The sequence below is a fragment of the Haliotis cracherodii genome, unplaced genomic scaffold (genome assembly GCF_022045235.1).
Source record: "Haliotis cracherodii isolate W230 unplaced genomic scaffold, xgHalCrac1.p SCAF_20, whole genome shotgun sequence".
NCBI classification, from domain to species: domain Eukaryota; kingdom Metazoa; phylum Mollusca; class Gastropoda; order Lepetellida; family Haliotidae; genus Haliotis; species Haliotis cracherodii.
Window position 1 is genome coordinate 4,650,416 of NW_027266276.1, and position 17,436 is coordinate 4,667,851.

The following is a 17,436-nucleotide window of genomic DNA, read 5'->3' on the forward strand; positions in this document are numbered from 1 at the left end:
ACCAGATTAGTTATATAGCTGGAATATTTCTGAGTGAGTCGTTAACCAACAAACAAACTAACCTGTAGATGGACCCATTGTTCATGCCTTGCCTTGTGGTACAGAATATATATGGTAGGTGGAGGAAACTACCGGAAGCTGTCCACAATCTCCCCCACAAGCCATCAAATAGAGGTAGGATGCTGGTGATGGTTGTCTCCAAGGATAGTTAGGATGCTGGCATTGTTGATGTGCATAAGGGTGGAAGTCGTCGCATCAGCAACATATACTTTTATATAATATACAGCAGGCATCAGTCTTCTCCATTTTCACATCCATCGACCAAACATGGACATTCGCATTGGTGTCCACACGGACCTATATAACCGTTATACAAGTCCGGGGTGTCCATGGAAGTTTGTAGTGGATCTTTGATCGATTACATTTAAAATGTTGGGAATATATTTCATGAACACAAAACACTAGCAAACACAAGGAATATGCTGAATGCATTTAAAGAAACGATGCATCAAATTATATCTGGTGCAATGTGTGAATAAATCAATGAAGCAGAGATACTGGAGTTGTCCGTACAATAGTACATACAGGAGCAGATGTCGTTAGCCCATGTTTGCATGTAATTATCCAACACACTGAAGCAGTGAAATAAAATAATGTGTGCATCAATGAGTGAATAAATCATGGAAGCTCGGATAAGGATAATTTGAGTACAGGTGCAGAAACGTAAATCTCATATGTATGTCGCCATAAAAAACACTGACAACCAATGAATAAGTACAACTTAAGCAAACTGAATATGGTGAAGTGAGGTGAGGTGAGGTGAGGTGAAATGGGGTTTAACGTCTAAGATTATTGCACTTATATAGCGACGTACATCTACGTGTGTGTGTTTGTGTGGCTGCTTGTACTAGTCCGGACTGATGCCGATTTAAAGTGCTAGCTCACTGAGATACCATGCCGCAGTTTAACATGAATACCCCACTCAGACACAGTTTACTGACTCCGAGCCGACCAGTCCTTGTTTTAGCCCCTTAATGCCGAGCGCCAGACAGGGTAACAACAAGTACCATCTTTTAACGTCTTTTGGTATGACGCGGCCGGGGATCGAACCGGGCTCTCCGGGCGGACGCTCTACCACTAGACCGCGGAGGCGGTTCTGAATATAGTGAAGCCCCATTACAGTTTTGTCATAAACGTTCATAATGACTGCACGAAAAATCTGAGCAGATATTTGAGTATGAGGGTATATCTGTAGTGATTGAAAATAAGATGTGAATATAGAACATGGAAATTTAAAGAGATTTGATATTATGAATTGTGTACAAATATTGCGAGTGTTTATATGAGCAGGGGCTTTCTCACAATTTTATCTGTCATTTATTCCGGGCCTAATGAGCGATAACCAGGCAAGCTTTGCTATAACCCCTGATTTTGACACGAGCCAGCTGTGGCCTTTTCTGTGATCATGGAGTATCAAATTTCAAAAGTTTCCATCTAGCTTTTGGCTGATATAATGGGTCGGGAACAGATCCTGGCCCAAAAATGCTGAAGCAAGGGTATCATTGACTTGGTGCCGTCTAGAATGTAAACCCGAGCGACTGATTACTTGAGCGCACAGACACGAAACTAGTCTAACTTAAAACGGTGAAGGACAATATGCTGACCTTCGTGTCACATGCAACATTATCACAGCAATAAAAGTATCATTTACTAATTTATTACAGACATGAAGAGACAAGGGCTTTACTATATGCTTTAACGTGATGGGCCATTGGCACTACAGATATAAAACAAGTTTATTCAAATAATAGTTTAAAAGATGGCATATATAATACGAAGGTAACTATTTTTGTTGAACACCGGCATGTTTATTGGTTGACACCAAAGCTCCTAACAGTGATTATAAATACTAGAAAAAAGTTGCGGTGGCAGTAATTCATACACGTGCTGCTGTGGAGTACATTACATCCATCAGTCATGTCCAGAATGGGCGAGTCACTGCTGCGCTGACACGAGTTTGTTGTGTAAGATTTGGTAAGTTTTTTGGAGACTCCGACAATCTAGTTGCTGTGAAATGATTCTGAGACGAAAGCGAAATTACAAGAGTTGTCATAGTGACCGAAAATGTGCAATGTCACAGCAAGAGTTTGTTGACAAACACAGAGACACACGCTGTTGATCTCGTGACTCTTTCAAATTTGAGACCAAATTTGTAGAGAGTATTACAAACGCCCCAAACGGTACAAAGTCTTTCACGAGGATATATATCAGGAATTCCACATTCCTTTTGGTGTTATTGAAAACTATAACGTTAAGTTCCAATGTTTACATCTTGTCAGTAGCCCCAACACGGGGCACAGGGCCATGTCACACTACTGCTACTACTAGCCACCTATATCTACTTCTATAAATAAACAAACTCCCACAAAAATTTGTATAAGAGTCCTGTATTGTATATTTTCAGAGACTAAGCGTGAGTCTAGGGGTAATTCTGAAGCTGGGAATGTCTAGAAGTGACCTAACTTGTCAGTTCATACTGGTATAGGTGGGTATGCTGGCTAAAACAGACCCATTCATCTGCAGCTAAAACATCACCCTAACATTAATGACAACAAATATGATTTATATTATGAAAATTATATTCAACCCTGTCACTCTTAGTCTCTATATTTCAAACAGTTCCATGTGTCTGTTTTCATGCATGTACTGCTAGTCAGTCAATGCCTATATTGTTTCCAATATATTGTAGACTGGTAGACATTCTTATGCAAAGCTCGAAATCTGAGAGTTAATTCCCTTTGCTTCCCATCAAGCACTCATGCTGACATTACACAGAGATTTCGTGCATCAGGCTACGGGCATTCAAAAACTATAACTTATCGCTTCAGGGGAACGAACAGAAGGATCGATAACAAACTTGGTCAATGAAAATGTGAAAATTACCTTAAAACATCACTAGACCATTTCAGTTATTTTTCCTGTCCTGCTAGGCATTGTTTTCTATGCAGAGATTAAGATTACCGTGTGTATTTGTCATATAAACTAAGCCAGTAAGAGCAATCAGCTATACACACATTTTCTCCCGGATCTATCAGTGACTCGGTTGAAAGATACCCTATGATATAACTTGAAGATATTTTGATGCAGTGATCGGAACTAATTATAGCTGAAACTTCATTTTTCCAGCAGTGGTATGTTCCAATGTCGGTTACGTCGGTTGCAGCTTTATAAATTTAACAATATAAATTAATATTAACAGATGGCCCGTTAAGTGTAGCTCTTAATATACAGACGTGATTATTTTATGGAACAGTTTGGTGGGTCACCGATACAGCCTTCCTGTGTTTTTCTTATTCGATCACAAAAAGACTATGTTGACATGTAATAGTCAAACTACAACAATATGACTTTTAACAAGTCAAAATATGGCATTTATGACATATGTTTCCATTCTCTGTCAACTAGCGGCGTCGTGATTCGCTGTGCAGAGTTGCGTCCCTTGGGCACGCCAGGAACCTATGATTGTGGGTTCGAATCCTGGTTCAGCTTGACCACCTGATCCCGTTAGTCGCCTCTTACACGCCATTTTGTAATGTTGCGTACAACAACATCTTTATTTGCTCATAAATCATCACGAAATGAGGCAAATGGAAGCCATGATTTCACCCCAGGGTGCAGGAAAAAACATTATGGGGATGAGGCGTTCTAAAATGTTCAGAGCCCCGCTAGGTGGCTACGTGACCTCAGGTTCAGCAACTTTGCGGCTTCCACCATTCAGTTGTAGGCCAGTTAGTTTGGAGAAGGGCCAGTTACTTTTAAGAGAAACAAGCCCTGCTGGCTACATACAGATTTGTTGTTACATCTACCCCTGGTGAAAGGTTGCAAAGAAATAACTCCAGACTGAGAGGAGTACAGGTCATGAAAAAATATGACATGGTATAAAATAATATTTGAAAAATATGTATATTTGTACAATACATAAAACGACCAAATTTGTGATGTCGCACAAAGTGCTTGAGTTCGCAGTATAATGTGGAGTGTTTATGTTGATGGTTTCAAGGAATGGCGTTTAGTGATGATGAAAACACGCCCTTGAGGAGAAACGTTCATGGAATTGTGGGTAATGGAATCGTCAACTCAAGAGACACATCCACCTATGAGGAGCTGTTTAAGGACAGCGAGCCGTGCCCCACGTGTCGAGGCCTGGGGCGTGTCACAAAAGGTATGTTATCATTGTCAGCACTTCACCAGTTTGTGCCATGTTTTTACATCGTCCATGAATAGGTATGTCTTCTTTGCAGTGCAGTCAGTATTTGTAACCATGGCCTGGTACGTTATCATTGTCAGCACTTCACGAGTTTGTGCCATGTTTTTACATCGTCCATGAATAGGTATGTCTTCTTTGCAGTGCAGTCAGTATTTGTAACCATGGCCTGGTACGTTATCATTGTCAGCACTTCACGAGTTTGTGCCATGTTTTTACATCGTCCATGAATAGGTATGTGATTTAAATCACTGCATCATAACCTGAGGCGACAATGGATAATTTGACAGAAACGGGTACCATAGTCTAAGTTAAAGCCAAATTTTTTAGGATTTTCTGTTGTGGTGATACATTTAGTGAAGTCATATACAGTATATTTTGACTGAACATTATCCGGTAATTCATTCCACGTTCACACTGTGTTGAGCATGGACAAATAATTTATGGTAGTTAACTGTTCTAGCGCTATCACATTGCATAGAGTCTGTATGTTTGATTTGTTTGTTAGTTGTTTAATGCCATGCTCAGCAATATTCAAGCTATATGATGACAGTCTGTAAATAATCGGGTCTGGATCAGCCAATCCAGTGATTGACAACATGAGCAATATTGAGCATCGATCTACACAATTTGGATACAATGACATGCATCAACCAAGTCAGCGAGCCTGACCACCCGATCCAGTTTGTTGCCTCTTACAACAAGCATAGTCGCCTATTAAGGCAAGCATGGGTTGCTGAAGACCTATTCTACCCTGGATCTTCACAGGTCCTGTAAGGGGTGGTTGGGTAGCCTGGTGGTTAAAGCGTTCTCTTGTCATGCCGAAGACCCGGGTTCGATTTACCTTGATCTTTCAATTGATCCTGGATGATGACGATGATTTTAATGATGATGATGATGATGATGATGATGATGATGGTGGTGGCATGCAATTTGGAATTGATCTTATCTGTCTGCTTTAATTGTGCTGTTTCAGGGTTGTTTATCAAATGTGTCTGTTGATGTGGAGGGAATGATGATGATGATGATGATGATGACGATGATGATGATGATGATGATGATGACGATGATTCTTTTCAGAACAAAAAGGCGAGCTAGTGGCGTTAATTCCCCTCAAGGACAAAAGATTGAAGCCGAGACGAACGTAAGAAAACAAATTTCTCCTGAGTTGTTGAATATCTTGGCAGACTCTTATCTGACATAATTTACTTTCTATCAGAACAATCTGCCCGAATGGAAGGTATCTTTCAGCAAGTTAAGGTGTCCTTGTCGTAACACTAGTGTTCAAAATGAAAGCTTTAGGGGGCCCTAGATTCAAACACTGACAGAAAACCTCAACATGCTCAAGGTCACCATGACCCCTCTTTATTTCTAACACTATCAGGGCGATCGGGTAGCCTTGTGGTTAAAGTGTTCGCTTGTCATGCTAAGGCTGGGTTCGATTCCCAACATAGGTACAATGTGTCAAGCCCATATCGAGTGTCCTCCATCGTGATATTGCTGGAACATTGCTAAAAGCGACGTAAAACCAAACTCACTCTAACACTGCAATGTATCTGCAATCATTATTTGGCCAAGCGCAAGCTGTGTTTTCTCAGTAATTTGATATCTATCAGGAACAATTTTAATTGTTTTCATATTAATATGTAGCTTTCATTTTGATTTATGTGGTTTTGAACACAATATCATGCCTGCTGCAATATGGATCTCACGCCTGGCTGAGCATGGATATTAGTAAATTTGAATGAGTTTGGTCAGCACACCAGGTATCAGGAGCAGGTTCTGATGTCAGTTTGTAACCATGGTAACTATTGGTGTCTCTTTACTGAGACCTGTTAATTGCTAGCAGTGTCTGACTACAATCAGCAGAGATGATGGATGTGGAAGTCATGATGTTGAAGTCCTATAGATATGTTTAAGGAAGAAGGCAAAGCAGCCATGGGTGTGTCCTCAATGTTGTAGCCTGTTCTGGAAGTAGGAATCTGGGGCAGTGTGTCTTCGTGGCAGGTCACCAGTACCGCAATATACCATATTCTACGTAATAAGCGATCTTTCAACTCTGTTTTTTTTTTCACCAAAATTACATTCTAATAAGAGCCCCCTATTTCTAATTTTGAGAGCCCCCTGGGCGCTTATTACGTCGAACACAGTATGTAGTTCTTAGGCCACTGCAGAGAACATCATTGTATACTCGGACCCCATGGTACCACGGCATTCGTCATATCGAGGCATTTGTGATTTCCGGTAGTTCACGCAGGACACGCCTCTTAGCAGCTGTCTATTAATGAAAATCAGTAACCAGGACGTGCACACTTCTAAACAATTTCAATTTCCTCGGAATGTTCCGTCTGCTGTAAGTAAGGAGTTATTAATGCGTTGATACATATTTCTGGCATCTGTTGTAATATTGCCTTACCCCCATCTATCAATGGCCAATGATATAACCCGCAGGTCCCCAAGTAAACTTTCTCTATCGACCTGAACTAGATGATCTGCATATTCATGGCGACTAATAAGGTAACGGAAGTTACGTAGTCCGCACATTTTTTCCCGCTGTGTGCCCAGAATCTATTGGGAGATCATAAGGGCCATAATGCCAAACTTAGAAATACCTTCTTCACTAGTATCCAAAACATAAATACATACTTTGGGCATACTAGAAGTGTTTTTTATATATTTATTGTTAACGTTTAACAATTTTTCCATTATGTGACAAATTATTGTCATATAATTTTTTTTTATAAACAATCTTAGAATATCATTTCTGATATTTTGTTGTTGAATTTTAAAATATTTTTCTCTTACTTTTCTGTAAATATGCATTGAAAACCCATTACAGATAACACATTTAGAATTTTACTTGTGCTTTCTTTGCACTTGTCTGGTCATATCACTGATATCTGGCATGATCATACCAAGTGGTTGGTAGAATTATGTCCTCTTTTTGTCCAATTCCATACACATACACTTTTCTCTGTACCGAGATACGATGGAGTTCTCTCCCTTGTCAAACAGAGCGCAAGGCCGGGCTTTTACTCGGAGCTACTAATGTAAATAATGAACTTTTATCAGTAAAATATGCATTGTTTGATAACATGAATGATATCTGATACAGAGAACACGAATAATCAAAAAGGTTAGTGAGTGCATTTTGTTCCGTTCAGCGTACATGACAAGTACCACGATACCCCGAGGTTGCAGGCTATATCTGGTATTTTACCCCAAAATGAAACTTTTTCTGCTTTGAAAGAACAGAAATCAGTCTTGCTCGCTTCAATCAAATTTGAAGGTGTTCTTTTCAAAGTTTGAACTTCAAATTTAAGAGTTTTAGTACAGTGGCCAGATATTCCATGTTCTGTCTCCTTGTGTGGCTGGTCTGTATTTTCTATAATTATGTTATGTCTGCTTGTGTGGCTGGTCAGTATTTTCTATAATTATGTTCTGTCTGCTTGTGTGGCCGGTCTGTATTTTCTATAATCATGTTCTGTCTACTTCCAGGGTCCAGTATGTAGCACTGGCCATTCTGCTGTGTGCTATAACGGCAGGTCTCATACTGTTCTTCCTGTACCCACGGGACGTGAACGTCTGCAGCAGTAGGGGTCTCCTCAATCCAGTCAGTCTGTTTGTGGACCAAAAGAAGGTCTTTGCCAACCTCACGATACTGGTGAGTAGGGGCGGATTCTGCTGTAGGGGTGGATCCTGCTGTTGGTTGGGTAGAGGTTGGATCCTGCTGTGGGGGTGGATCCTGCTGTTGGTTGGGTAGGGATGGATCCTGCTGTTGGTTGGGTAGAGGTTGGATCCTGCTGTTGGGGTGGATCCTGCTGTGGGCGATGTGGAGGTGGATCCTGCTGTGGGGGTGGATCCTGCTTTAGGGGTGGATCCTGCTTTAGGGGTGGATCCTGCTTTAGGGGTGGATCCTTCTTTGGGTTGGGTAGGGATGGATCCTGCTGTTGGGGTGGATCCTGCTGTGGGTAAGGTAGGGGTGGATCCTGCTGTGGGTTGGGTAGTGGTGGATCCTGCTGTGGGTTGGGTAGGGGTGGATCCTGCTGTGGGTTGGGTAGGGGTGGATCCTGCTGTGGGTTGGGTAAGGATGGATCCTGCTGTGGGTTGGGTAAGGGTGGATCCTGCTGTGGGTTGGGTAGGGATTGATCCTGCTGTGGGGGATGTAGGGGTGGATCCTGCTGTGGGGATGGATTGTGCTGTGGGAGTTGGATCCTGCTGTGGGGGCTACTAAGTAAAAATGATTTGTAAAACAAGTCTGGAAGCAATGGTCATCATGCTGCCAAGTTACTTGGACCGTGCCTTGTCTGACACCGTTTGCCTTGACTGATTGTGTTAAAAAAGCCCACCATCTTTTCTTTGTTTTCAGAATTCTTACAACTTCACCAACAACAACTTTTTCCCTGTGGAAGTGACAGGAGCACTGATGGTGTCGCTGTATGACAACAAACAGATTGCCGTGGCAAAAAACAAGACCACTGTGGACCTCCCCACTCGCGGTGTCGGAAGATACGATGTGGTTATGAATTTGATATTTGAGAAGGAAAACGACTGGGATTTCCTGGTGTAAGTTTCTGTCATGTTTTATTTATGTCTGCGATGAGAGATTTCCATTTTAGTTTTGAGTTCGAAAGTTTTGGTGTAGATGAGAGACCTTTAGTATACAGCACATTGAAATTGTTGGAGTTCCCTCGCAAACAATTCATTGTTTCTTATCCTGATACAATCATTGCAAATTCCATCTCTATTCCATGCAGCAAGCACCGCCTCCGTGGTCTAATGATGGAGCGTCCGCCTGGAGAGCGAAAGGTCCAGGGTTCCATCCCCGGCCGCGTCATACCTTAAGATGTTAAAAGATGGTACTTGTTGTTACCCTGTCTGGCGCTCGGCATTAAGGGGCTAAAACAAGGACTGGTTGGCTCGGAGTCAGTATACTGTGTCTGAGTGTATTCATGTTAAACTGCGGCATGGTATCTCAGTGGGCTTGCACTATAAATCGGCATCAGTCCGGACTAGTACAAGCAGCCCCACAAACACACACACGTACATGCACGTCGCTATATAAGTGCAATAATCTTGGACGCGACGTTAAACCCAATTTCACCTCACCATGCAGCAAAACCCAGATTGTATCTCTCTGCCAGTGGGGCTGCCCCCAAGGTCACTGATGCAGGATTGGGGTTCTCTGTGTCCCCGAGGTCAATGATGCAGGATTGGGGTTCTGTGTGTCCTCGAGGTCACTGATGCAGGATTTGGGTTCTGTGTGTCCCTGAGGTCACTGATGCAGGATTGGGGTTCTGTGTTTCGGGTTTAAAGAGAGTGGAAACTTTCAATATGTTGTATCAGGATCAGTATATTATTATCATAAATATTTTATTTTATGTAATATTCAAATTATCACTTTAACGTAAATTCATGTTTAAATTTTGGATTTGACATTGAGAAGACATAATGGTGATAGTCATATTGGTCTCTAACACTGGGACTGGTTTCCTCACAGGCGCTACAGCAAGTGGTGCTGGACTGTTCTAGGATCAAATCTGTAGACAAGTAGACATGAGACTGTAGACAAGTAGACATGAAACTGTAGACAAGGAGATGTGAGACTGTAGATAAGTAGACGTGAGAAGTAGATTAGTAAACGTGAAACTAGACACGTTGACACGAGACTGTAGACAAGTAGACGTGAGACTGTAGACAATTAGACAGTAGATGTGAGACTAGACAAGTAGACAGTAGACGTGAGAATGTAGACAAGTTGACGTGAGACTGTAGACAAGTAGACTGTAGACAAGTAGACGTGAGACTGAAGACAAGTAGACGTGAGACTGTAGACAAGTAGACATGACACTGTAGACATGAGACTAGACAAGTTGACGCGAGACTGAAGACATGTAGACAGTAGATGTGAGACTGTAGACAAGTAGACAGTAGACGTGAGACTGTAGACAAGTTGATGTGAGACTGTAAACAAGTAGACGTTAGACTGTAAACAAGTAGATGTGAGACTATAGACAAGGACTCGTGAGACTCTAGACAAGTAGACAAGTAGACCTGAGACTGTAGATAAGTAGACGTGAGACTGTAGACAAGTAGACATGAGACCGTAGACAAGTAGACCTGAGACTGAAGGCAAGTAGACAGTAGACGTGAGACTGTAGACAAGTAGACGTGAGACTGTAGACAAGTAGACATGAGACTGTAGACAAGTTGATGTGAGACTGTAGACAAGTAGACATGAGACTGTAGACAAGTTGATGTGAGACTGTAGACAAGTAGACATGAGACTGTAGACAAGTAGATGTGAGACCGTAGACAAGAAGACGTGAATCTGTAGACAAGTAGACGTGAGACTGTAGACAAGTTGATGTGAGACTGTAGACAAGTTGACATGAGACTGAAGACAAGTAGACGTTATACTGTAGACAAGTAGACGTTATACTGTAGACAAGTAGACATGAGACTGTAGACAAGTTGATGTGAGACTGTAGACAAGTAGACATGAGACTGTAGACAAGTTGATGTGAGACTGTAGACAAGTAGACATGAGACTGTAGACAAGTAGATGTGAGACTGTAGACAAGTAGACGTGAGACTGTAGACAAGTAGACGTTATACTGTAGACAAGTAGACGTTATACTGTAGACAAGTAGACATGAGACTGTAGACAAGTAGACGTGAGACTGTAGACAAGTAGACATGAGACTGTAGACAAGTTGATGTGAGACTGTAGACAAGTAGACATGAGACTGAAGACAAGTAGATGTGAGACTGTAGACAAGTAGACGTGAGACTGTAGACAAGTAGACGTGAGACTGTAGACAAGTTGATGTGAGACTGTAGACAAGTAGACATGAGACTGTAGACAAGTAGACGTTATACTGTAGACAAGTAGACGTTATACTGTAGACAAGGAGACTTGAGACTATAGACAAGTAGACGTGAGACTGAAGACAAGTAGACGTGAGTCTGTAGACATTTGACGTGAGACTGTCGACAAGTTGATGTGAGACTGTAGACAAGTAGACGTGAGACTTTAGACAAGTAGATGTGAGACTGTAGACAAGGAGACGTGAGACCTCAGACAAGTAGACGTGAGACTGTAGACATGAGACTGTGGACAAGTAGACGTGAGACTGTAGACAAGTAGACGTGAGACCGTAGACAAGTCGATGTGAGACTGTAGACAAGTAGACGTGAGACTGTAGACAAGTAGACGTGAGACCTCAGACAAGTAGACGTGAGACTGTAGACAAGTAGACGTGAGACTGGAGACAAGTAGACGTGAGACTGTAGACAAGTAGACATGAGACTGTAGACAAGTAGACGTGAAACTGAAGACAGTAGACATGACTGTAGACAAGTAGACTTGAGACTGTAAACAAGTAGAAGTGAGACTGTAGACAAGTAGACGTGAGACTGTAGACAAGTAGATAGTAGATGTGAGACTGTAGACAAGTAGACGTGAGACTGTAGACAAGTAGACGTGAGACTGTAGACAAGTAGATGTGAGACTGTAGACAAGTAGACGTGAGACTGTAGACAAGTAGACGTGAGACTGTAGACAAGTAGACTTGAGACTGTAGACAAGAAGACGTGAGACTGTAGACAAGTAGACACGAAACTGTAGACAAGTAGATGTGAGACTGTAGACAAGAAGACGTGAGACTGAAGACAAGTGGAAGTGAGACTGTAGACAAGAAGACTTGAGACTGTAGACAAAAAGACTTGAGACTGTAGACAAGAAGACATGAGACTGTAGACAAGTAGACCTGAGACTGTAGACAAGTAGACAGTAGACACGAAACTGTAGACAAGTAGTAGTGAGACTGTAGACAAGTAGACGTGAGACTGTAGACAAGTAGACTGTAGTCTGTAGACAAGAAGACGTGAGACTGTAGACAAATAGACGTGAGACTGTAGACAAGTAGATGTGAGACTGTAGACAAGTAGATGTGAGACTGTAGACAAGTAGACAGTAGACACGAAACTGTAGACAAGTTGATGTGAGACTGTAGACAAGTAGATGTGAGACTGTAGACAAGTAGATGTGAGACTGTAGACAAGTAGATGTGAGACTGTAGACAAGAAGACGTGAGACTGTAGACAAGTGGACGTGAGACTGTAGACAAGTAGACTTGAGACTGTGGACAAGAAGACTTGAGACTGTAGACAAGTAGACTTGAGACTGTAGACAAGTGGACTTGTCACTGTTTCCTTACAGACACTACAGCAAGTAGTGCCGGACTGTTCTAGAATCTAAGCTGTAGACAAGTTGACACGAGACTGTAGATAAGTAGACGTGAGACTGTATACAAGTAGACTCTGTAAAGGACTGTACTGTATGTCGGACAATGTTTTATACAAAGATATTAAGGTTACATGTTTATTTGTCGGAAAGACGGAAATAGGAACCAGTTGTTCACACATTTACCGGTAGTTTGAAAAATACTTAATACTTAAAGGGGCACTGATCTAACGCAATTCCCGGGACTGGTTGTTGCCTTTGTTATTGGTTTTTCCCCAGTGAGTACCCGGATGATACGCAATGCAACTGAGCGTGACCAGAGACTGGGCTACCGTCTGCAAGGATAGCTAAATAAACTTGGAGGCTGGAGGCAATATTTGTTTTACGAATTTTTGCATAAACACTGATTGGTTAACTGTTATCTATAAAGATTTCGACAAAGGGGCCGTGTTAATTAATTTCTTCAGCCTAAACAAACAGACAAAAAGAACGGCGGAGCTCATTGGATGTCCTTATTTGGAAATACCCCAGATGGTTATAGTTTAATACTAAAAAAAGTATCTATGCAGTGAAAGCATTTTCGGATTTCGATAATACGATTACTAATCCCTTGTTGTCATCCACGTTTTCTCGTATAACCCTTCACTTGTGTATTTGTCGTCATTCACTTGATGCTCAGTTAATGAATTTATTACAGGTACAATTAGCGGTAGCACCACTTAGATTACCTGACAAAGGTTCCCATTTGGCATTTATTGTGTCTGGGGTAATTATTCAATCTAAATCCAGGTTTGAAGTGAGGTGAAATGTGTGTTATGTAATATGCACGTGGCAGACCAGCAAGAGGTGAATGATCAGTTGATTTACTTTTTTTGTAAATCAACGGATCGTTCCTAGTCATCAAAGGATTAACAGAAAATACGTTGATTGATTAATCACTCATATCATGGCGTGAAGTGCCGATGTAAAAACAACATACTTTGTTCAAAGGGTTAACTGATAATTCATTGATTGATTGCTCATTGTTATCTATCACTCAATAGATTTTTTAGGAACCGTGGACGTTATGAAAATAGTTGTCACGTGGGCTTTCTCAGCCGACCCTTGAGACTTGACACCTATGTGAAACACCTGCAACAATCCAAGTGATCAGTTGAGAAACGAACACGGGTTATAATATCCCGAAACGATATATATCTTTTAAAATATTTGATTGTTACAGAGACACGTGACATCAAATAAGTTTCTTTGTACAGCTGCAGACGAGTGGGATATTGTTCCTTTGTGTGGATATTCACGGATACATTCCTCGAACAAGGAAGCTCCTAAAATTTATACACATAAATTTTGTAGGTTGCAATTATGGTATTTGCATTTTGTTTTCATTCATTTGAACCGATTCGGTCTTGTTTCTCTCCGTCTTGGTTGGGAAATTCTTCAATGCGAGATAGACGTTGTTTTCACAGGTCTTTTCCTTTGTAAGCGTGTATATATTACCGTCAATATGTAAAATGTGATTCTCTCAGGCAATTTATAAAATGTGTAAATATTTCAGTCATTTTGACTAAAAAATCTGTCCAGATTGATTAAGATGATCAAAAGGGCCTACAAACATCACAACAGATTATTATGTAGGATTAGAAGCCAAACAACATAGACATGTACTTTTCAAGTAACATTTTCAGTCTCTTGGTGATGACATTAAACATCAAAATGTTTGGAATTCGTTATCATAATAATACAGATGGAAATGTTTTTCAGTCACTTTGTAAAATAACTCAATATTTAGACTTTAAATTAATTTGAAAATATTACACATTTTGACAGTAAAAACATATACACACTATAAAAAAAGCAATGCTCAGGTGAAATATTTACTTTGTGTTGCAAGTCAAAATCGTGTGAACGAAAATCGCAAAATTACCAAGCAAGTGACTTATCAAAACTTCGTCAACATTACCGATGCTACCCACAAAGATACCTACATTTCCGTATTATCTCGAGAACTGTATTTCATTTTGTCGATCAATGTGACCATACGTCCTTATTACTACCCATGAAAGTGACTGATGCGCTTACGAATTGCGCAGCAGAGGTCGCGAACTAGTCTAGGTTTCTGCTATACATCCGGGTACTCTCTGGGAAAAAACAATAACAAAGGCAACAACCAGTCCCGGGGAATTGCGTTAGATCAGTGCCCCTTTAAGGTGATTGTATAAGAGAGTATCGTTTTAGGTTTTCTCTTAAATGAATTACGTTACGGTCACATATGGTTATTTGTTCTTTAACTCGACTCGCCCATGCATGTTTTGGGGGGACATGAGAATAGGTGGTGTAGGTGTTTATATCATTATTGAGTTCATACTTGTTTACTAGTGAAAGCATGTGGTATAAGGGTGACATTTTACGTTTATCATCTTTTTCTTTAATTGTATCGAGTTCATACCGAACAAGTCTGTGCTGCAATAGTTTTTTAAATGCAAAGTTAATGTCACTATTACATAGTCTTCCAAGGAATAAGAGAGCTCGTTGATCAATGTACGCCTGGAGAGAAATTAAACCCAGACAATTTCTGGTGACGACGACGGAAGGAGTGTATCTAGAGAATCCTGAATCTTTTTACAAAAATAACGTTGAATGATTTCAAACATTTCACATTCCTTTGGTGACAGTTTACCAGCCAGCCAGCATAGTACCTCTGCCACAGGCCAGCGCCATGTGACGATTCGTCACATCTTTCACAGTCCATTCAAGATTGAATATGCTTTTCATCCGTTTCATGTTTGACAAGTCTACACATTTTCATAAACAAATGTCAAAGAATGGTTACGGTTCATTAAGAAAGTAGCCTAATACGTGAAAATCTACTTGTTTTTGCGTAGTTCTCCTTTGTCTACATTGGTTGTACAGCTCCACGTGCTGTCATCGGAGCCCAATGGAGTGCTAGCGATACGGTCACTTTGGTGTATAAATATATGTTGTCATGAAATTCACTGTCGCAGTTGTAGTAACATATCTTTATAATTATGCAGAACAATACGTTCAGTGCCCCCAAATACTTGCATTAGTCTGTTCAATACTGATTTGTTTGTTTACAAACAAGAGAAAAGACCGGTCACATGATATGCAAATAAGCTTGTGGCAGTGGTGTTATGCTGAGTCACCGCTGCGCCGGAGTGTGCCGACAAGTGATGATACTGATCTGCATGTGCTCCATGTGCAGTCCGTGATACTGGTGTCAGGACTACTCTTACCTTCTGTTGACAGCCTAACATGGTCGCACTCGTCAGTTCTATGAATGTTTTACTTGTCAAGTAAATAATATAGAATTAAAGTATTTTCAAGTAATTACAAGTACAACACCAAGTAGTAAGTGAGTTAAAATTTAACGTCGCATTGGCATTATTTCAGCCATATGGTGAAAAGACCAAGTTGATATATACACAATTTATTCATGAATACAAAGTTATATTTAAAAACAACATCATGAAGTAATATGGCCTGGTAGGTAATCATTTTGTTTCTGTGTCCAGTAGGATCAGAATTTATTCCCTGATCAAGTCATATTTATAACTTGCTAATGGCAACATATGTGACAGCGGCGAACTTGGATGTATCTGGACATGGTCGTTAACTTGAAGTCAGGTGATGTATCCAGGTATTGTGATTATTATGATTATTCTTTTGATGTTGCAGACATTTCTGTGAAGATCCAAGGCCATGGGTGCACAATCTCCCTATAACATTCCAGTAAGTTGTCATGGAAACCCATCAGTTCTCTTCCTTTTGGTTCTGCTATACAAATGAAAATGTCTGGTTTAATTGCCACAATTTATATTTAGTCCTCGTTCGCGGTTTCCTGCAGAAGATTGGTAGAGTTGTATTTATTATCCAACGCTGCTTTAACAAGAGATATCGCTCTGTGAGATCAAGTGATATCTCATAGGAGATATCGTTACCAAGGAGATACTGCTTCAGTAAAAACTTGCATCCCAAGTTGTGGTGCCGAGGTCTGCTATGAGTGGCTGGGGTCCGGATTCTCCCTGTTATGAATGTGGCACAGTTGGCTGTGCAGAGTTACTTCCCCCAACCGTGCCGGGATACTGTACTGATCGTGAGAGATTACCTTGATAATGGTCTGTCGGCACCTGATCTTGTGGGTTTAACCAAGCATAAAAAGTCAAAACCCGCATCACCCCCGGTTTTCCTCCCACATGGATGGAACTGACATACTTCTGAAGTGGCTTTAACTCTGCTCAGAAGTTCAACTTTTGCCACTCTAGAAATATGGCATCAGATCCTTCACCGTCAAGTCTCTTCCAGTTGTGGGGATTCCGAGTTGGACAGGATCCCTAACAACCTATGCTGGTTATAAGAGGCACCTTTGTGGATCGGGTGGTCAGACTGGCGACCTGCTTGATTGAAGGTCATCGTACCAGACGATTGTTGCTCATAACATCAATCACTGGACTGTCTGGTCCAGCCACTTGAACATACATGGATATTGATGATTTCAGCATTAAACAACAAACAAACAAACACTCTTCTAAAAATGTATTTGTTCAGCTAATTTACTTTCCTTTACTTTTCTAGATTAACAGCAAACTACAGCTATCTCGGCCACATCGAGCAGACGACGCTCACCACGTTCCAACCTGTTTCCTGCTCTAACGCCACAGAGGTCTGACCCACGGAGTCGGGATTTTCCACATGAAACATGTGACCACAGTGCTGGTGCATCCTGGGACACTGGAGCAGACGTCAATCTGTGGCTATGAACAAACTGAGTGAAGAACAAGTGTTGTCAGACAAGAGGCTCCATGTATTGAGTGATGTCTCTTCATCGAGTGTTTTCTTGCTGACTCATCGCATCTCTCTCTGTTGAATCTGTAAGGTCATGTATGCCTTGAAGACTTCAAACCAA

The 17,436-nt window shown here is 41.1% G+C and overlaps 1 protein-coding gene across 1 annotated transcript; it reads left to right on the forward strand.

The window, feature by feature from the left end:
- Positions 1 to 1,960: 1,960 nt before the first annotated feature.
- LOC139470160 (transmembrane protein 106B-like) lies at positions 1,961 to 17,436 on the forward strand. Its single transcript, XM_071252461.1, has 7 exons — positions 1,961 to 2,034; positions 4,061 to 4,222; positions 5,345 to 5,408; positions 7,763 to 7,928; positions 8,634 to 8,830; positions 16,209 to 16,262; positions 17,106 to 17,436. Exons 2-7 carry the CDS (start codon positions 4,063 to 4,065, stop codon positions 17,197 to 17,199), a joined length of 735 nt encoding a protein of 244 aa, XP_071108562.1. The 5' UTR covers positions 1,961 to 2,034; positions 4,061 to 4,062; the 3' UTR covers positions 17,200 to 17,436.